We start from the raw sequence: 21,071 nt of genomic DNA on the forward strand, positions 1-21,071 counted from the left end.
TCGCTAATTGTCGTATTCTGAATCATTGAATCGTAAGAGCCCTAAACAATGCACTTGCATTTTGCACCTTGTTATAAACAAATAGGAGTCAATATCATGTGTATCATATGACCGTTGCCGAACAGTGACGAAGATTTCTATGCGCATTATTAATTTGGTTGTACTGTATAGGGATGACGCTCTAAAAGAGCGAGACCTGACTAGGTTTTTTATTTAGTTACAAAAAAAAAGTTACTAAGTATTTTATATACATTTCCAAGTATATAATCTTATTAACATATATAAACAAATATATATATATACACACAGTTTAACTAAACAGAATATTTTGCCTATGTTGTGTCGAGTTTGCAGTGAAGCATTTCTTAATAGTGTAGTCGATGCTTATAACCGCATTCCTTACATCATATACATAAGCATCTATCGTTTCAAACGTCCCAGCCAACCGGTCTACAGCCAAAGCCTAAAATCAACATAGTATATTATTAATACTACTAGGCATTTTACATATTAAGAAGTCCATTAAGAATATCACTCAAACTTATAATAAAAAATAAGTAACAAATAGTGCTCTAAAAATTTGTCAATCTCTGCGAATAAAAAAAAATGCTATCCTTTTCCACAGGGAGCATTATGAAAGGGATAGCAATACCTACATGTAGAGTTACTTTAGTTTAGTGATTGTGTTAACAGAATTAGCCACAGGAGTGGCTAAAATGGCATATCTAAATATATCGCTATCCCTTTCATAATGCTCCCTACGGGAAAAGGATAGCACTAGATTTAGTAAGGTAAGAAGAAAATAATAAACTAGGAATTTGAATACAGCTTTGACAGGATGCAAGGGAATAACAATACTCATAGTCTTATTTTAAACTGGTTGATGCCCACGACTTTGTCCGCGTGGACTCTTTGATTTTCCGGGGTGAAATATGGGATATGGCACTCCCTCTCCAAATCTTTAACTATACGACATACTCACATAAAAAAATCACGTAAATGTGTTGCTCCGTTGCGACGTGATTGAAGGACAAACCAATAAACCAACAAACAAACACACTTTAGCATTCATAATATGGTAAGTGATACAAATCACAGATATATACCTGTTTATATGACGTTTCAGCCATTCTCTCCATAGCTTTGGACTTAATTACCGTCGCTTGCGCCATCTTAGTCAGCGCTATTGCTTGCTCATCCATTGCATCAATCTGAAAAAAAAAAACCCGTCAAATGCCGGTTGAAGTTGCAGACCAAGGGTTCCGTGCACTTAGGCACAAGAAATAATACTTTTTATTTTTTTGTCTTATAATCTCAAATTCGCGGTTTTCTTATTTTCCCCTTTACTTGTGCTATAAGATATTGCTACCTGCCAAATTTCATGATTCTAGGTCAACGGTAAGTTTAAGATTTAATTCCCTTTACAACAGACAGACATGTACTGTGTATGCACGAATTATTATGAGCGTGATAGCACGAGTCTCTGCTGTTCTTCTGTTTAAAACCTTAATGTCATGCAGTAAGGTATGTATTTCATTGGTGTACCGGTTTTAATCGGCGCTAGATTGTGCTTTTCTTTGTAAACGATTTTGCCAATGCAACTAATAAACATGTATTTAGTTAAAAACTAAGCTCAGGTTACCATTTTCGCCATAATGTTCAGATGTTCTGCTTCGCTTGGCAGCATTTCATCTGTATCAATTTGTAAATCCAGATTATTGTCATCCTCAGGATTGTCATCACCTGAATCATCATTCCCATTGCAAAGTTGTGGTTTCTGAGATTTCTTTTTCCCTGCAAATGCAGAAACAAACACATCAAAAAAACGCTGACAAAATACAGACAATTTAAAACTAAAAGTTGCCACATTTCCATTCTAAATAATACATATAAATATACAAAAGTGTATTTCTGTCTGTACTTTTCACAGCTCATTCGCTAAGCAAAATCTTACTAATAAATGTTGTAAAGGTGAAAAGTCCCCCAAACCCATATGTACCCCATAGGTATCAATTTCTCTCTTTCTATCATTAGTTATTTGACTTACAAAAGAAGAGCATATAACCATACAACTGCTATGCAATGTTTATTAGTGATGGAGTAACTGCATACTGTAACTATGGTAGACTACACAGTACACAGACCATTCAGATTTACAATAATTAAATAAACCTTACTTAATTTTGCTATTGCCAAAATCTTCTGCTCTAAGGATGTGAGTTTTCCCACAATTTCACCAGAATTGATCTGTTTTTGTTTCATCATAATGTTCCTTTTTTTATCTGACCAGAACTGTAATCCAGAAAAACAGATTTAGAAAGCATATATTTTTGGACAGGCTACTGATTTTTCCTTTCTTTTGTATTGGACAAGTTATGATTACAGCTTACAATCATCATCGTTAACATCATTGCCAGCTCACTAGAAGGGAAGGTCTCTCTTTTGAACCCTTCAAATAAGAAGAGTTCGAGGCAGTCTGCCATACAGGCACAGTGAAGATTGGCAGACTTCACATCCATTTGAGAGCATTATGGAGAACTCTAAGACATGCAGGTTTTCTCACAACGTTTTGTGGTAAAAATCTAGTAAATAATCAAATCAAAAATCTATCAATAAATGCTAGTCACCTTTATCCAGCCCTTAGTTGTCTTAACAGCTCCTTTAATAGAATTGACAATATTAGCTAGTTCTGTCCATAGATTTTGAATATTTTCATTCTTAACTCCATTTCTGAGCCCTCTGTGTGCTAAATTTGGATGTTTCTGAATGAACTCTACGACAGCCTTCACTTGTGCAAGACTTGGTCTCGATAACTGGAAATGAAAAGTATAAAGAACCACTACATATAAAGTCTGCATTTTCCCTTGCGGAGCCTTCTTCTACACTATAATGTACTAGTTTATGTCCGCGACTTCATCCTTGTGGATTTAGGTTTCAAAATTCTGTGGGAACTGTTAGATTTTTTGGGATAAAAAATAAACTTACATGTTTGTTTATGTAGGTATTATTTTTATTAAATTATATAATTAATATTAAACTTGCAATTTTGTATTAAATGTGTAAGTTTGGATGTTCGTCAGGTACTCCTTCACAATCACACCACATTGACTAAACCGATTTGGTTGAAATTTGGAATAAAAATAGCTGAAAGGAATAAAAATAGCTTATGCCCGGAATTAACATAATAAAGGGTAACCTTGAAAATTGAAGTTCCCGCAGGATTTTTAAAAACCTTTATCCACGCGGACAAATCACATGAATCAAGTAGTAGGTAATAGGTATATATAAAATAATTAATTAGTAATTTACCTACTAATTGAAATAAAATGTCTCTTACTCTGGTTGTGTCGGCTATTTCAAAGTTAGACATTCTTTCCAATGTAAAACCCGTACCCATCGATGTACCTACCCGTTTAGGATAAGTACAAACTAAAAAGGCGAAGTAGTATAGAAGTAATATTATTAATTATTGAACAATGTAAAAATAAAGTCAAAAATAAATAAAATAAACAAACTGCGGCGAAGTAAACACAACCGACTTTTTTTTTAAATTATTTTACAGCCCTGGATAATTGACTTTTTGGCCACCTTTTGGCACGAATTTATCGAAATTCGATAAAATCAGAGCCGTAAAGCCAAAAGAATTGTGTTGAAGAGGTAGAACCCAGAGCTTTTAGCCAGATAGGAAAAATATTGTGGAACTTGGAACCTTGCTTGAAACCCGGAAGCCAGAGCTGAATGTACACCACAGACCAGTAAACCTGCTGTAAACTCAACTCACCTCACAGACAGTAGGTATGACGTACTGTGATTACAAAGCCAGACGAGAAAAAAAAATACTCTTGTCCGGATTCGTGGTCTGAATCTGTGGTCTGTGCTCTTGACAGAAAGACAGACCTCAATTCATTCATTCATTACTCAGTTTAAAAAAAATGTGTTGGAATTTGGGAAATAACTAAGTGATTTATTATTAATTTCTTGTCTTTATTGATCAGAAGATGGCAGATATCAATAGTTTATTTGATTGCTTTGATGAACCGACGCAAAATGAATCTTCTATTCAGCTACCCAACATCAAGAGTGTAGAGGAATCTTCGTAAGTTGCTAACTTAACCTGTGAGAAATTTTCCCAATAATGCATAATATACCCACATTTTTAGCTATTACTATAGGTAATAGCTAAAAATGTGGGTATATTAACCTACCTAACTATTACTTGGTTGTTATAAAACTGAGCTTTACACTCCAACAGGACCTCCTGCACACCTGTCTAGGATTCAAGAGGTTCAAGATTATGCTCTAATTTGTCAATGCGCTTTTGTAACTTTGTTTTCCGATAATATTTTGAAATACTTATCAGTATTTAATAGACACGAGGAACTCTAATTTTATTTATAAAGTTCCACTTGTTATTAATTTAGGTTAATAACTAAGTAAGCATAAGTATACTTAGTTATGTATATACTTATGCCGAAATTGTGCAGGGTGCCAGAGAAGTCAGCCTTGATAAGCAAAAAGCGTCCACATGAAGAAGTAATATATGCAGATACCTCAAAAAAAGTTAAACAGGATGATGAAGATATCGGAGAAATCACCAGTGATATAAAGTAAGTTTTACCAAACAATAATTTAATGGCACACAATTTTCTTATCAATATTTTAAGTCTTTGAGTCTTGTGGGAATGTTTCATCATAGTTTGTTGTACCAACACATACTCCTTTTACTACTCTTTGTGAATTTTTGGCTTTATTGTCTGCTTTCCAGCTTAGATCTCCTAGCCTCAAGAATAGTAATACATACACTAGAAACACACGAAGGCTGTACCCATGAAGTTGCAGTACCACCAAACCTCGAGTATTCACCTCTCTTACCACTCACCACGGAGCCTGCTAAACAGTACAGCTTCATCCTGGATCCATTTCAAAAAGAGGCGATTATGTGTATAGATAATCTACAGTCAGTTTTAGTATCTGCTCATACATCTGCAGGGAAGACTGTTGTTGCTGAGTGAGTAACTTTAAATTGATTATAATATGCAGTTTAAGAACTGATTTTTTGTAAATAATACATCATGTACCTAGTGGACATATGTGGACTAAAGTCTAAGACAGATGTTTAAATAAAGTTTTAATAGTATTTAGAGTAATTATTAGATTATGTAGAGTTTAATGAGAGCTCAGTATTTCTAATAAGTCAAAATTCATGTCATAATTGTGGACACAGCCCATTTTACATAAGCAATTATTGTATTTTGTTTAAAAGTTTAAAAATTGGTTTACTATTTACACCTTTCTTTCTTTTATTTTTTATTATTATTATTAGCCTGAACTGTCCCAATGTTGGGCAAAGGCCTCCCCTTCTTTCTTCCACCTGTCTCTGTTTATAGAAATTTGAGGCCAGGCCGACCTGTAGGCATCGAGTTCGTCTCGCCAGCGACGCCTCGGTCTGCCTCGACGTCTTTTAAAATTTTGTGGCATCCACTGTGTTGTGGTCTTTGCCCATAGTTCATCGGACATGCGCATAACATGTCCTGCCCAGTTCCATTTTAGTCTGGCAGCTTTGTCTCCCACATCCGTTATCTGCGTCTTGGAGCGCAGTATGCTGTTTTTAACATGGTCTGTCAGCTTTACTCCAAGGATGCTGCGCTCCATTGCTCGCTGGCAAACTCTCAGTGCGGACTTTTGATGATCCGTCAAAGACCAAGTTTGAGCACCATATGTGAGGATGGGAAGAATGCACATATCCATGAGTCTACGTTTTAGATTTAATGAAAGGTTTCCCTTCATTAAATCTTTTATGGCCCAATAACCCTTCCAGGCGTTTTCGGTGCGTCTCGAAACTTCTTTATCCTGTCTCGCCTGAAAAGAGACTATTTGGCCTAAGTATATGTATTCATGGACATATTCAATCTCCGCACCCTTTACTTCTAGCCTACGCTTTGTGCTGTTTGTCATGAGCTTGGTCTTTGACATATTCATCTCAAGTCCGACCCCGACGCTTACCTCGTTGAGCTCAGCAATCATAGCCCCCAACTCGGACGCTGACGAAGCAAAAAGGACTATATCGTCTGCAAACCGAAGGTTAGAAAGCCTTTTTTCCCCGATGACGATACCCTTTCCCATCCATTTTACTGCCAATTTCCTGAACACCTCCTCTAAAACTGCAGTAAAAAGTTTGGGAGAGAGTGGATCTCCTTGCTTGACACCTTTTTGAATGTGGAAAGTCGGCCCTGTTGAATGTATTTTGATGGATGCTGTGCTTTTGTGATATATTTGCTGTAATATTTTAATGTATTGGGATGGGATGTCTTGGCTATTTAAAGCTTCAAAAATTTTGGAGTGTTTTAAACTGTCGAATGCCTTTGAGTAATCTATGAATGCTAAATAAAGTGGAAGGTCGAACTCTAAATGTTTTTCAATTAATTGATTTATTGTATGGAGATGATCAGTGGTAGACAAGCCGCGTCGGAAGCCAGCCTGTTCAGCAGGTTGGTTTTTATCTAACTGTCCCGATATTCGATATTCTATTATTTTAATAAATGTCTTATATAAATGTGATATCAGGCTGATAGGACGATAATTACCTACATCTGTTTTGTCACCTTTTTTGTGCAGTAAAATGATATTTGAGTGACAAAATTGTTCAGGTAAATTACCAGAATGTAAAATAGTATTAAACAATTTTGTTATATGTGGAAGTAATACAGTCTCACCTAATCTTAGTGCTTCTGTAGTAATTCCATCTTCTCCGGGGGCCCTACCATATTTCATACTACAGAGTGCACGATGGACTTCACAGTTTGAAATAGGTTCAATGTCCATCGAGCTTGTATCGTGATTTATTATAGTATCTACGGGGATTAATTTATGGTTGAAGTCGGAATAAAGAGATTTATAAAATTCGGTACTGATATGCAGAATCTTTGACCTATTTGTCTGTTTTAAACCTTTATGATCTTTTAACGCGTTGATAGAAGTTTTGTTATTCTGTATACCTTGAATGGCGGCCCTAAGGGAAGTGTTTTTTTCAAGAGCTGTTTGTACTATTTTCGTATTAGAGTTTCTTATGTCTTTTCGTATACACCTTTTGACTATTTTGTCTTTTGAAGCGTACTCAGGTGTATTTCGAGTCAACTGTTGTCTCTCATCTATCAAAATTTTGGTTTCATGAGAAAGTTTTCTTTCTTTTTTCTTAACAGATTTAACTTTTTGGCTAGCTATTTTTAAGTTATTGATGATGTTATTGTATTGTAGGTTTACTTCTTCGCATAGTGTAGTATCTAGGGAGCTAAAACTGTTTTTTAATTCCAAACAAAATTTATCTTTATTAGCCAAAAGTGAAATCTTGTCTATTCGTCGTATTGAGTTTTTAATTAAACGCATTCTGTGGAGTTTAGAGTTAAATTTTATTGTAGCGCGTAATATTCTGTGATCTGAGTTGAATTTAAAATTGTTTAGCACTTCAATATTTTTTATAATATTTTGATTAGAGGAGAGACAAAAATCGATCTCATTTTTGGTAATACCGTCTGGAGACATCCATGTCCACCTTCGGTGTGATTTTTTGTAGAAGAAACTGTTGCTAATACTAAGGGTTTGTCCAAAGGCAAATTGTAATAGTCGTTTTCCTCGGTCGTTTCTGGAACCAGAACCATGAGGTCCGAGGGTTTTTCCATCATCGTTGTCTTGCTTAGATCCAATTTTTGCATTGAAATCACCCAAGATGAGATTCCAAGTTCCCTTATGTTGGTCGTAAGCTTTATCGAGTTGATCGTAAAAATCTTCTACCTCTGCATCTGAATAAGAGGATGTTGGAGCGTAAACTTGTATAATTGTAAGAATTTGTTTAACATTTATTTGCAGTCGTAATATAGCTATTCGTTCTGAGAGCGCAACAAATTCTAAGATATTATGCTTCCATCGGTTGTGAACTAAAAATCCTACACCATGTTTGCCTCCACTTACTCCAAAATGATAAAATATTGATTGGTCTCTTTCAAAAGTGTTTTCTCCTTCCCGTCTTACTTCTGAGAGACCAATAACATCCCACTTGACATTTTCCAAAGCGTTTTCTAACTCTACTAACCGCTCCTCGGTACGTAAGGTGCGAGCATTGTAGGTCAGTATATTCAATGTATCGGTGTCCGTAATATGAAACGCTTGGGTCGTTTGACAGTTAAATCCACCCACCCGGAGATTCATCTTGCCCCTAGTTCCAGGAGGAGTCGGCCTACTGTCATTAGCATCTCTCCCCCCAGAACTACCGGGTACTTGGGGCCTAATTTGTTTGTTGTGATTCATGTGAAAGTTTGAAAGGGGTTTGGACAAATAACCCTCCACGCTCGTCCGATGCGGGTTGGTGGGTGAACAGTGGGCGAGCCGAAACACGTCCTCTAGTTGCTGCCGTTGACGTTTGCTAAAATACGTTCCTCCGCCAGCAACCTTGGTCACATCCTGTTCTGATGTCAACCTTGCTAATTTTGCCTCTAATGAGCTTACCGCCCATAAGCCCGAAATTAGCGCTGTGTCATTCAATTCTCTTTGAAAGACAGTGTGCCGCACTGTTGACCCCGTAGGGTTCCTCCACCACCGCACTTTTGTACGTTCCAGCCTAACGTACAGCTCCTTCTACAGCCTGAGCTCCGAATAAGTCAGAGTAGCCTGTAAAAGTGGTTTGATAACGGAATATGCTTTCCGGCCTTTTGGTCCGCGGGAGGTATTTTATTTCCCTTCTACCCTGAGATACCCTTGTTAGGATATCTAGCGGGTGTGCCCCTATCCGCCACCTGGGGACGCGTTCTATTGGGCTGTAGGCTGCCCCAAGAATTCTAATAATTCTTTTATTTTATGAAAAAAAAAATTTGGAGTTTAGCTTCAATAAAAATTTAAAAAGGTCTATATTCAATCTTCCAACAATAATGTTGCATTTAAAAACAAATTAAGGAAATAAATTATGAGGAAATAAATTATATAGTCTTATGTTTACTAATATAATAACGTCTTCATCAGATATGCAATAGCACTTTCGCTAAAGAACAAGCAGAGGGTAATATACACTACACCAATTAAGGCACTCTCCAATCAGAAGTATCGGGAGTTTTCTGAGGAGTTCCACGATGTTGGTCTCATCACTGGTGATGTCACAATCAATCCATCTGCGTCATGTCTTATTATGACTACAGAGGTAATCAACGTTTCCATGACTTTTTGACTCGTGAAGATAGGACTTCTGCATGTATAGTTTGACTGTAACAGTGCTGTAATAGTCACATTGCTACAATCTCAATCGTTGTGATTGGCTGAATTCTATGATGTTCTTTCTGCAACACAGTCTCAATTGTTGTGATTGGCTGAATAATTTAGATGTTCTTTTTGCAACAATACATAATATAAAGTATAAACTAATAGTGACAGAGTGTCAGCCAAAGGTAATTGCAATTGACATACTGTAGCTGTTATTTTACCCCTATTGACCTGTTGCCTGTTGAAAACGACTGTCAAGTATTACAGTCATTAGAGGTAAAAAGAGCTCAGAATAACTCAGGAAGGGATGCATTTTATTTAATTTATCAACGCCAAGCTGTCCTCCAACCAATCTGCTCCACATATTGATCTCATGATAAGGCACAAAAAAAATTATAGATGTGCTTGACTGCAAGGAAACCTGCTGGCAAATTATCAGGCAGCCCAAGATTGAGCACGCTTGCCTAGAAGATGCCTATTCACTCTTGACGAGCAGGGTAGTGTGTGTGTGCATGCTCTGTGGTAACTAAGGATTGACAAACCAATATTGCAAAGGCACAGACACTTCCCTGTCGCAACCAAGAAATATATTGATAAATTACCCACTGGACAGGTTCAAGGTTAGAGTTCTTTTTGACTTGGTACTTTTACTTGATCAAGTTTTTGACACTAAATAGTAAATATGTATATATTATACACATTAATTACTAATTTTCATTTCCATATTTCTAGTAAATATGTATATATAGTTAATTTGATAATTTTGATTTGATTTTGATATTGTTGCTTTTAGATTCTGCGGAATATGTTATACAGAGGCTCTGAAATTATGAGGGAAGTCGGATGGGTTGTGTTTGATGAGATCCATTACATGAGAGACAAGGAGAGAGGAGTTGTGTGGGAAGGTAAAGGAAACTTTAACTATGTACCACTTTTAATTTTCTAAAATAAACAGTATTTTTTTTTTTTGGAATAATGGAATTAAAAACAAGTTCACTGCAATACAAGACACTTCATCAAAATAAATACTTTCCACATATTTCTATTCTAAGCAATAAGCATTGAGCAAGGCATTAGTTACACATGTAGGAATAACCTATCTTGTGTCTAAAATCTTACTAAGTAATTATGCTTATCAAATTAGTAAAATTCAAAACTTCTAGGATCATTAAAAATGTTGTACTTGAAATGTTTGAACCACTGACCTTTCGGATTTCAGTCCACTCCCTTTAACCGTTGAGCTATTGAGGCTATAAATAAGGTTTTCAGAAACACTGATCCTCTTGCCGGACAACGTGCACTACGTGTTTCTGTCGGCCACCATCCCCAACGCGCGCCAGTTCGCGGAGTGGGTGTGCCGCCTGCACACGCAGCCGTGCCACGTGGTGTACACGGAGTACCGCCCCACTCCGCTGCAGCACTACATATTCCCCGCCGGCGGTGATGGTATCCATCTTGTTGTGGACGAAAAGGTTAGTAAAACCATGTACAGTACCCAACAGAAAAGATTACACCTCGAACTTTAGAAAGAGATTATTGGCAGCTTCGGCTTCGTAGAGCCATGACCTCTGTCTTTGAGACTGACAAATCAGCGACAAAACATCACATGAGATAGAAAGAGAGGACTCTCTATGAAGCCAAAGCTGTCGATTATCTCTTTCTAAAGCGTGTGTAATATTTCCTCCCAGATGTAATTTTTTTGTGCTCAAATTGGAAATGTTAGTCACAATTTTCATAATGAAAGTATTATAAATTTACGCATGTATTAATCTTATTCCAACAAAAAAAACGTTTTTGGTTCTCCTGGATTAAGCGATATGTGCAGCACATCACTTTGTCTTTATTTGAGGGTATACACCCTTCACTATACACCCTTACGGCAAAGATGATTTGTAGGGCCAATTCAAAGAGGACAACTTCAACACCGCTATGGCAGTGCTAAGCAACGCCGGGGAGGCGAGCAAAGGGGACCAGCGCGGGCGCAAGGGAGGCATGCGCGGCAACACCAACACTAACATATTCAACATCGTGAAGATGATCATGGAGAGGAACTTCGCGCCCGTCATCATATTCAGCTTCAGCAAGAAGGACTGTGAGCTGTACGCCATGCAAATGGCCAAACTGGACTTTAATACGAGTGAGTCTTTTAGGAAGTAAAAAGAAATTATTTTGGGTGTGTAAAAATTAATTGATTTATCTTTGCTTAGGGGCGGATGATATGATTTATATTCTAAGTCATCAAAGATTAAAATTGTATAGAAGTAAATTAAGGGGCATGAGACGGGCCTGCCCGCGAAATTCAAATTTAATTGCGTTTTTCGCAATTTGTAAACTAATACGAGAACGTAGGCTTATGGTATTTTATATGCGACAATGGCAGTGTCATCCTCACAGGTTCATATAAAAATCTTTACTTGAAAGGGTCCAGTTAAGAAATTAATTCTAGTATCGACTATTCTCACTTAGTCTTAGTCAGAATATGATTAGATTTCAAGATCATTTGATTCCCTTGTCAAAGGTATCCATTAGAGCTTATACAACAGGTTTTGCTGCCAATTTTTTGCTACAATCACTGCTGTGACTGATGGATTATACAGTTAATGTGATGACTGCTGTTTGTATGACAAATATCTGAATGACTCTTGACTGCTCCAAAACATGGTCTCATGGACATCTAAAGCAACCTCTTTTTTAAACAGTTGAGGAAAAGAAGCTAGTGGATGAAGTATTCAACAACGCTATGGATGTGTTATCCGAGGAAGACCGCAAGCTACCCCAAGTAGAAAATGTCATTCCGTTATTGAGACGCGGTATTGGCATACATCATGGCGGATTACTGCCCATATTGAAGGAGACTATTGAAATATTGTTCGGCTTGGGACTTATCAAGGTATCTTTTTTTATGAAATACTACTACTAGCTGATGCCCGCGACTTCGTTCGCGTGGATATAGGTTTTTTAAAATCCCGTGGGAACTTTTTAGTTTTCCGGGATATAAAGTAGCCTGTGTGTTAATCCAGGGTTCTAATGTATTTCCATTCTAAATTTCAGCCAAATCCGTCCAGTAGTTTTTGCGTGAAAGAGTAACAAACATACACACGCATACACACAAACTTTCGCCCTTATAATATTAATGTAATATACATGTTTGGTGCACAGATTCTAAAGTGAATTCATTTTTTTCTGAAAAATAATTGATTTTTACTTTAGAGTTATTTAAATCTGAATTCACTGATATTTTGTTTTTGAATTATTTTGCATTTTTATTATATTATCGAATAATATTACGTCAGAATTCGTTTTGTTTCAGGCGCTTTTCGCGACTGAAACATTCGCTATGGGCCTCAACATGCCTGCCAGGACAGTGGTCTTCACTAACTGTCAAAAGTTTGATGGAAAAGACTTCCGCTTTGTGAGTATGGCGCATATGTGTAAATTATTATTGAATCCTAATTTTTATTACCGTTTTTTCACCTGGGTAATTTTTAGGGTTCCGTACCTCAAAAGTTCCTTTAGGATCACTTTGTTGTCTGTCTGTCTGTCGGTCGTGTCTGTCAAAACCATGAAGTTTGGTCCTATAGCACAAGTAAAGGAAAAAATCCGAAAACCGTGAATTTGTGGTTACATCCCAAAAAAATAATTAAAATATGTTCATGAATAAACAAATAAATTGTTTTTAATTTAAAAAAACAATTTCAAAGTAAGATAACTATACTAAGTGGGGTATCATATGAAAGGGCTTTACCTGTACATTCTAAAACAGATTTTTAATTATTGTTATGCATAATAGTTTTTGATTTACTTATAGTGCAAAATGTCAAAAACATACCTGAGTACAGAACCCTCGGTGCGCTAGTCTGACTCGCATTTGACCTGTTTTGTAATATCTGGTGAATTTTTATAGATAACCTCGGGGGAGTACATCCAGATGTCGGGACGCGCGGGTCGTCGCGGGCTGGACGACAAGGGCATCGTGATACTGATGATCGACCAGAAGGTGACCCCCAGCGTCGTCAAGGAGATGGTGCAAGGCAAGGCCGACCCCATCAACTCCGCCTTCCATCTCACTTATAACATGGTTAGTCTGTTGTCTACACCATACAAACAATAAGGTTGAAATCCATAGAGCGCACTTGATTTTGCTTAGACTTAAGTGTCAGTTAAAACGAGACAGATTTATGCCAGCGGTATAACGCTGTCTCTGTCTGTCGCTGTGTTTTAAGGGTCTGTCTGTCTGTCACTGTGTTGTAAGGGTGTCTCAAATTTGAGCAAAGTCCAAGTGCGACTCTATAGATCTCAGCCTAAAACACTGTGTACACTGTGTTGTTTTAGGCTGCTTTGCTTGGAAATAAATTCAGATTTGTATGCAGTGAGCCAAAACCATCCAGATAAAGTTCAGAACTGCAATAACACCATTTTGTTCACCAGCTCCTTACTTTTCATTTTTCGCCATTTTTTTTTAAATTCTGACAAAAACTCTTAGTTGAAAAGTTGCACCAAAGCTTTGGTATTTGATACATTATTTTTGTCCAATAGGTTCTAAATTTGTTGCGAGTTGAGGAAATCAATCCAGAATACATGTTGGAAAGAAGTTTCTTCCAGTTCCAAAACCAAGCGGCCATCCCAGATCTTATAGACAGTAAGAATATTATTTTTATCTATTTGGTACCCGATTTAACTAATAGAATTTTGCGTGGCCAACCGATCACAAAAGAACTTATATTTTCGAATTGAATTTTGAATGATTTTTGAAAACATAGGTATATATGTTATACGTCAATAATAGAATAGAATATATTTTTATTCAAGTAAACTTTTACAAGTGCTTTTGAATCGTCAAAATAGTTTACCAAATAATGGAGTAGTACGGAAAACATAGGTTCGTTTGTGATTGATCTGTCACTCGAAATGGTTAATGCCCACTGACTTTTTTGTCTTTGTATGGGATTTCGTAACAGAAAGAGCCATACACTAATTCCTCTCTGTGGATAGTGAATAGTGTACACCTTCCTTAAAAGATTTATAATCATTCACAGAGGTAAAGGCGAAGCAGAAGGAATACGACGCGCTCACAATAGAGCAGGAGCACTCGATCGCTTCGTACTGCAACGTGCGTTCGCAGCTCGACCTGCTGGGCGCGCAGTTCCGCGCCTTCATCACGCGGCTGGAGTACTTGAAGCCGTTCCTACAGCCGGGCCGACTTGTCAAGGTATATTGCCAAAGTTATTATAAAAGTCCAGTTAGGCGCAACATTCATTTTCAGGGTTTCGTACCCGAAGGGTGCCAACGGGGCCCTATTACTAAGCCTCCGGCAGACATGACTGTCAGTCCATCTGTCTGTCTGTCATCGAGCTGTATCTCATGATCTGTAATAGGTAGGGTGTTGAAAATTTTACAGAATGTGTAATACTTTCCGCTATAAAAACAAAATATAATAAAAAAATTAAAATGGCTGCTATATAAATAATAAATTTAAAAGTACATAATCTTATACGATGGTACGGAACCTTTAGTGTTCGAGTCCGACTCACACTTGACCGGTTTTTTAAACAATGAAGACAAATTCGTACGCTTGTGAAGTGGCACGCATGCGCGTAGCGGCACAGACTACATGAATATTGGCGCGATGTTTATGCACTTTTGATCAAAACGACACCTACGAGCATGCTTTACATTTGTGCGCCTGTGAGTTATACGTAAATATAGTCTACAGTCAAATCTGGATACACTATGTCAGACTTACTGTGTTCGATCTTAGGCCGTAAGATTTAATTTTTCAGTATCATTATTTATTTACATAATTAGAAACGTTACCCTCAGGTTAAAACAGAAAAGTACGAGTACGACTGGGGCATAATCGTGAATTTTAGGCACAAAACTGGCAAAGGAAAAAGGGGGCAGAACGAAAACCCGCTCACAGCAGACACGGTCATCATCGTCGATATACTGCTCCATGTCAAGAAATCCAAACCAGACGACGCTGACCCCAACGCACCTTGCCCGCCGGGAGAGGTGAGGACCATTTAATATTGGTATTAGATGATTAGTAAGCTGCAGTGGCAATGAGCAGACCATGTCACAGAACCTATGAGCCCTGGAGCAGAGTGTGGGACAACCTCCAACTTAAGGAATTAGCGGGAAGTGGATGAAAAGGAAGGTGTGTGGTGGCATGCTCTCGGGAAGCCGTATGCCCAGTAGTAGATGCAAACAAGCTGATTGATTGATTGACTAAATGTCGCCCGCGATTTCGTCCAAGTAGATTTAGGTTTGATTTAATAACTCGCGAGATTTTCAGGAATGAAAAGTAGCTTATGTGTCCAATATCTAAATGGAAAACCAGACCAAATTTCGTCAGAATCGGTTAAGCGGCCAGGTAAGGGTAGACACACTTTCGCATTCATAAAATTAGTAAAGATTAACAGCTGATATCTTCGATTCTTTGGAAATTCCGATCAAGACAAATGTTGATCGATTCAGCAAACTAAGTTGAATAGAACAAGCGATTTTCATTAATCTCGCATCAATATGTAACTGACAATATTATAGTCTAGCATCCATATTGTTTTTTAATGTGTTTAATTTGGAAGGAAAAATTTCCTTTGCGTCTTAATGCTTTGAACATTACAGAGTGGAGATTAAGTTCAGTTTACTTTGAAAAATCGCTTCGCTTTGACTCGATTGCAAATCCTTGAGCCTAAGAAGGATGTAATTATTTCTGTTTTTAGGCAGGCGATGTAGAAGTAGTACCAGTCCTTCACACCCTTATATACCAGATAAGTTCCCTTCGAGTCTACTATCCTAAGGATCTGCGACCGGCGGACAATCGCAAATCCGTGCTCAAAACCATAGGGGAGGTAAAGAAGCGATTCCCCGAAGGACCTCCGTTGCTAAATCCTATTAAGGACATGAAAATTGAGGATTCAGTGTTCAAGGAGTGTGTTGATAGAATAAAAGTTTTAGAAGAGAGGTAAGAAATTTTTAGATTTAAATAAACTTACAGAAATATTCCACATTACATATATAACACTGATGGCTCTCAATACCATACCTCAATGGCAAGGTGACCTCGCGACTCAAGTTAGTAACACCCCCTGCAGTCACAATGCTTTGTGGTATATCTAAAAAGGATATTGTCATAATTCGCCTAAGAATCAACATTCATTTGACATATACAATAATTCTTCGCATAATTTAAAACCTTTATTCCAAATATTAGAATTTCACGGACACTTCAGAATATTTAATAAAAATAATTAAATAGATGTTTAATTGATTCCCTACGTTTCCGTTCACCGTTATCCAATCATCGCTTTCAGCGCTTGATCCCTATGGTAAAAGATAAGAGCTCAAGTAGGTTAAAGCGCTAAGTGCAACAGGAGAAAGGGCTGGTTGTGAGCGAGAAACAAATACGGCTTATGTTAGCGTTCGAGTGAGATGGAACACAATCGTGTTTGTATTCTTTACTCTATGTTGTTCAGTTATCAGCTCATTGTGGGCTTTAATGACAGAAAACAATCAAATCTCATAGTCAATTGCTACTTTGAGTTTTGAATTTTGATGGTTTTAACTTTATACAATGAAGCATTTTCATTGGCATTTTGTATGGAGGCAGAACAATGTCCTTTCATTCACAGCTCCTCAATGATTTTTATTTAAAAAACTAGTAGAAAGAAGGGAACGGGAAGCATTTATCGAATTATTTCATCCCATAAATTCTTGATTGTAGTCCCTTTTATTACGTGTTTTAGATTATACGCCCATCCTTTACATAAAGACAAAAACCGCGGCGCACTAACAGCCGCATACGATAAGAAACAGGAAATATACGAAGAACTATCCCAACTTAAGTCCGAACTGAAGAAAGCGAAAAGCATACTGCAGATGGAAGAGTTGAAGAAAAGAAAACGTGTTCTACGTCGATTAGGATACTGTACATTAGCTGATGTCATAGAACTAAAAGGCAGAATAGCTTGTGAGTTGAGTAGGTAAGTTTAAGAAATGTTACCTTATTCAATTCTTGGCAAGTAAGTTCGCGTGTAGATATTAAAGTTTAGTTTGATATTTAAATAAATCGAGGAATTATGCAATCGTATTGGTATATATCACTCGGAAAAAAAACGGTCGAAGTGCACTAGGCGCCCAGGTGGTGAGGGGGAAATTGCTTACGGTGGCGTGCGGTGCAGTTGTTGAAAAAGGAGGGTTGAATGGTTAATGAAACGTTTCCAATGACCAGTGCGGACGAGTTACTGCTAACGGAGCTGATCTTCAACGGCGTGTTCAACTCTCTGAGCCCGGAGCAGAGCGCGGCGCTCGTCAGCTGCTTCGTGTGCGACGAGAACTCCAGCCAGGCCTCCGCCACCGGGGACGAACTGAAAGGCGTCTTGAGGCAACTGCAGGTATGGATTACTTCGTTGTAATAATGTACTACTTCGCTTAGACAAAATCACAGTTGAAGCCAAAATTCAAAATAAGTACCACTGTACGCCTTTTGATCGTCAATTATTGAATTATAATGTACTATACTAATGTACTGTACTACTTGATCGATGCTTATGACTTCGTACGCGTAGATTTGGGGTTTTAAAATTCCTTGGTAATTCTTGGTAATTGAAACTCGAACACGGACATCATCACTTATGTCCGCTAATATCGGTAGTCATACAAGGGGTACGGACCACGATATATGTATACGATTTTGGAAGTGTCGATATTTCGACCCAGTTGCAGGGACTGTAGTCAAGACGGAATGGAGTTAAAAACTTTCGCGTTCTAGCTAGAAAAAGCCTTGAATTGTCTACTCAACCCTGTAGAACCTTAATATTACTTCGCACTTTGCAGGAATACGCGCGCCGCATTGCCAAAGTGTCGATCGACGCCAAAATGGACCTAGATGAGGACGATTACGTGGGCAAGTTCAAGTGTACGCTGATGGACGTGGTGCTGTCGTGGGCTAAGGGAGCCAGCTTCTTGCAAATTTGTAAAATGACTGACGTCTTTGAAGGTAAGTTTAAGACCCTACAAATCTTAGTGGTGTAAACAAATGCTTAGTTTTAACCGAATCGTAGTTGATTAGTAGATTGCATAGTAGAGATCTATCAACCCATCCAGACAAATATAAAAGCAAAAGACACTGTCTGTTCATTAGCTTTTCGCCGCTGATCCGATGTTGTCAAAATATGACAGCTTGCATCCTGGAGACTGGTATAGGATACTTTTAAACTGTAAAATCAAGGAGTTCTCACGGGATTTTCAAAAACGGCATTTTTTGTTATGGAGGATTTCTCCAGTATCATGGATAACAAAAGGCATGTTGCCTTTTATTTTGCCATGTGAAAATTGCGCGATGTGAATTGATTCGCAAGTTTTTGTGAAGCGTTGTGTGAGCTCGCAGATTCTGACGATGCGGTGCCGCATCGCAGTCTTATGTTGTGGCCCTAAATCTATGCGGACTAATCGCAGACGTCAGCTAGTCTAAATATACAAAAGAAAACGGTGATTGACTGACTGATCTACTAAAGTTCATCTTAAACTGCTGGACGGACCGGACTTGGCATGAAGATAGCTATATGATGTAGACATTTTTTGAAAATTCAACTCTTAAGGGGATAAAATGGAGGTTGAAATTCGTGTAGTCCACGCGGACGAAATCGCTGGCATAAGCTTTTTTTTAAAAATAAAAATAGCGAGCAAACAAGCAGGCGATTCACCTGATGTTAGGATGAAAGAGGGTGGAATGAGGTCAAATAGCTCTTCAGAGCACTTCAAGCTAGTAATTTATAAGTCTTTAACGTTGTCCTAGGTTCAATAATCCGATGCATGCGTCGCTTGGAGGAAGTATTGCGGCAGCTGTGTCAGGCCGCTAAGAACATCGGCAACACGGACCTTGAGAACAAGTTCAGCGAAGGGATCAAGATGTTGAAACGAGATATCATCTTCGCTGCTAGTCTCTACATGTAAACTACTTGATCAAGTAAATTTTTTATGTTAGATCTTTCAAGGTTTGTATTATTTATCCCTATTACTGCCGCCATCCCTATCTATGACCGCCAAACAGAACACGCTTTTTTTTAGAGGCCGCCATCTTCAATAGCGGATTTACCCAGTAGTTAGTAGCATAGATTAAAAGCTTTTAGTTTTTAATTTTAAGTTTTTTTTTACTTTTTCAAAAATAGAAGACTTTTCAACCGCCCATGAAATTGTGCGCATTAACGCACAATGTTTTTTCATAGCGAAAACATAACAAATCACTCAAAGGTCACTTGTTTTTGGTCCTTCGAACCGGATTTACCTTTTGGTAAATTGTTATGGATTTATGATTAATTTATTCATCGACTCATTAACAAAAAGGAAATTCTAGGGAAGATGAAGAAATATAAGGAAAATAAGATAAGGGCAATTATTTAAAGCAAGGAGAAAGAGACTTAAAAAAATATTTTCCACAATGTTATAAGAGAACTTTATTATTGTAATTACTGTTTAGTGTTTATCTATAGCATGAACTGGCAAGTAACAAAAAGAAACAGTATTATACTAGAATTACACTAGAGAACCATGTTCACAGTCGGCCGTGCCCAAATACACAACAACTATATCGTTTATAATAAGTAATTAACTAATTAATAAGAAAAGATAATTCGAAAACAGCGACATCAAAATTTGCCTCTCACAAGTTTTAAAATTTCGAGTACCATCTAATTCCTAAAAAGCGTTACCTTGGGATGATTATAGAGTGATTCAAAACGAGATTCGTATGAAATAAACACTTATTTATATCTTGTAAAAAATTGTACATACGCTGATATGAATTGAACGTGGCGTAAATTTAGAAATCACTGTTCCTTACATAAAATTAATTGCAAATACGTATCTTAAAATAGTAACTAAGGGGACCTCCCTTCATTTTAAAAGGGCTAGTTGACAATAGAAAATTATATTAAGTTCAGATAATGAAAGAAGAAAAGGAGTCTTGTATATTGTATAACGATGATATTTTTTTGGTAATTTATTAATTATAAGGCAATATAGTGTTACGCATATGTATTGTGAAATATGCTGCCTCGCTAACAGGAAAAGGTGTTTTTTTGCCATTTTGCGTTTAAGACTTTTCCTGCACAGGAACTCTACCACGTTCCTCTTACACGTTTTTAACCCCCGACCAAAAAAGAGGGGTGTTATAAGTTTGACGTGTGTATCTGTGTATCTGTGTGTCTGTGTATCTGTGTATCTGTGTATCTGTGTATCTGTGTATCTGTGTATCTGTCTGTGGCATCGTAGCGCCTAAACGAATGAACCGATTTTAATTTAGTTTTTTTTGTTTGAAAGGTGGCTTGATCGAGAGTGTTCTTAGCTATAATCTAAAAAAATTGGTTCAGCCGTTTAAGAGTTATCAGCTCTTTTCTAGTTTTCTTGTAGAAAAGAAGGTTAGATAACCGTTAGTTTCATAATATTATGTCAATAGACAAATGTCAAGCTGTCAAGATGGACGTTGCCTAAATACATAATTATTTATTTAAAAATGATGTTTTGGAAAACTCAGATACTTTGGATCGTCGGGGGTGTTATAAATTTTTAATTTACACTTGTATTTAACTGTGTTATTATGCGTAGAAAATTGAAATGCACGTAAGTATTACGTAGATATTAGTAACGGTTCTCACTTAACCTAAGAAAATATTGATCTTTGCTGTTTGTCGAATTCGGATCGTAGGTATTGCAATGGTATAGTAACCACCGAATTGTATCCTGAGAGTAGATCTACATATTATTATTATAAAGCTATAAACCGTTGGAACAAGGTACAATTTTCTGAATTTTACGGCTGCCAATTG

General features: G+C 37.3%; 2 protein-coding genes across 2 annotated transcripts; one reads left to right on the forward strand and one right to left on the reverse strand.

Annotated features, from left to right (window-relative positions):
• Positions 1-166: 166 nt before the first annotated feature.
• On the reverse strand, positions 167-3,548 carry LOC123877646. Its single transcript, XM_045924492.1, has 6 exons — positions 3,338-3,548; positions 2,628-2,813; positions 2,178-2,292; positions 1,643-1,794; positions 1,107-1,211; positions 167-463 (listed from the first exon to the last, which is right to left on the reverse strand). Exons 1-6 carry the CDS (start codon positions 3,395-3,397, stop codon positions 311-313), a joined length of 771 nt encoding a protein of 256 aa, XP_045780448.1. The 5' UTR covers positions 3,398-3,548; the 3' UTR covers positions 167-310.
• Positions 3,549-3,872: 324 nt separating this feature from the next.
• LOC123877625 (exosome RNA helicase MTR4) lies at positions 3,873-19,236 on the forward strand. Its single transcript, XM_045924453.1, has 18 exons — positions 3,873-4,096; positions 4,485-4,607; positions 4,766-5,008; positions 9,010-9,184; positions 10,037-10,148; positions 10,513-10,715; positions 11,140-11,380; positions 11,943-12,133; positions 12,554-12,655; positions 13,148-13,321; positions 13,780-13,882; positions 14,280-14,452; positions 15,064-15,255; positions 15,969-16,210; positions 16,992-17,228; positions 17,477-17,639; positions 18,082-18,244; positions 19,043-19,236. The coding sequence occupies exons 1-18, from the start codon at positions 3,999-4,001 to the stop codon at positions 19,198-19,200; spliced, it is 3,093 nt and encodes a 1,030-aa protein (XP_045780409.1). The 5' UTR covers positions 3,873-3,998; the 3' UTR covers positions 19,201-19,236.
• The last annotated feature ends 1,835 nt before the right edge of the window (positions 19,237-21,071 follow it).

This window comes from Maniola jurtina, chromosome 2, assembly GCF_905333055.1.
Source record: "Maniola jurtina chromosome 2, ilManJurt1.1, whole genome shotgun sequence".
NCBI lineage: Eukaryota > Metazoa > Arthropoda > Insecta > Lepidoptera > Nymphalidae > Maniola > Maniola jurtina.

What these genes read in the sequence shown, in the direction of transcription:
- LOC123877646 (XM_045924492.1), bottom strand. Translation starts at nt 3,397, where the DNA reads ATGGGTACGGGTTTTACATTGGAAAGAATGTCTAACTTTGAAATAGCC. An exon ending in CAACTAAGGGCTGGATAAAG is followed by an intron (nt 2,293 to 2,627) that starts GTGACTAGCATT and finishes TCTGGATTACAG; the next exon opens with TTCTGGTCAGATAAAAAAAG. An exon ending in TTTGGCAATAGCAAAATTAA is followed by an intron (nt 1,795 to 2,177) that starts GTAAGGTTTATT and finishes CTGCATTTGCAG; the next exon opens with GGAAAAAGAAATCTCAGAAA.
- LOC123877625 (XM_045924453.1), top strand. Translation starts at nt 3,999, where the DNA reads ATGGCAGATATCAATAGTTTATTTGATTGCTTTGATGAACCGACGCAA. An exon ending in CAAACTGGACTTTAATACGA is followed by an intron (nt 11,381 to 11,942) that starts GTGAGTCTTTTA and finishes TTTTTTAAACAG; the next exon opens with TTGAGGAAAAGAAGCTAGTG. An exon ending in ATGGAAAAGACTTCCGCTTT is followed by an intron (nt 12,656 to 13,147) that starts GTGAGTATGGCG and finishes GAATTTTTATAG; the next exon opens with ATAACCTCGGGGGAGTACAT.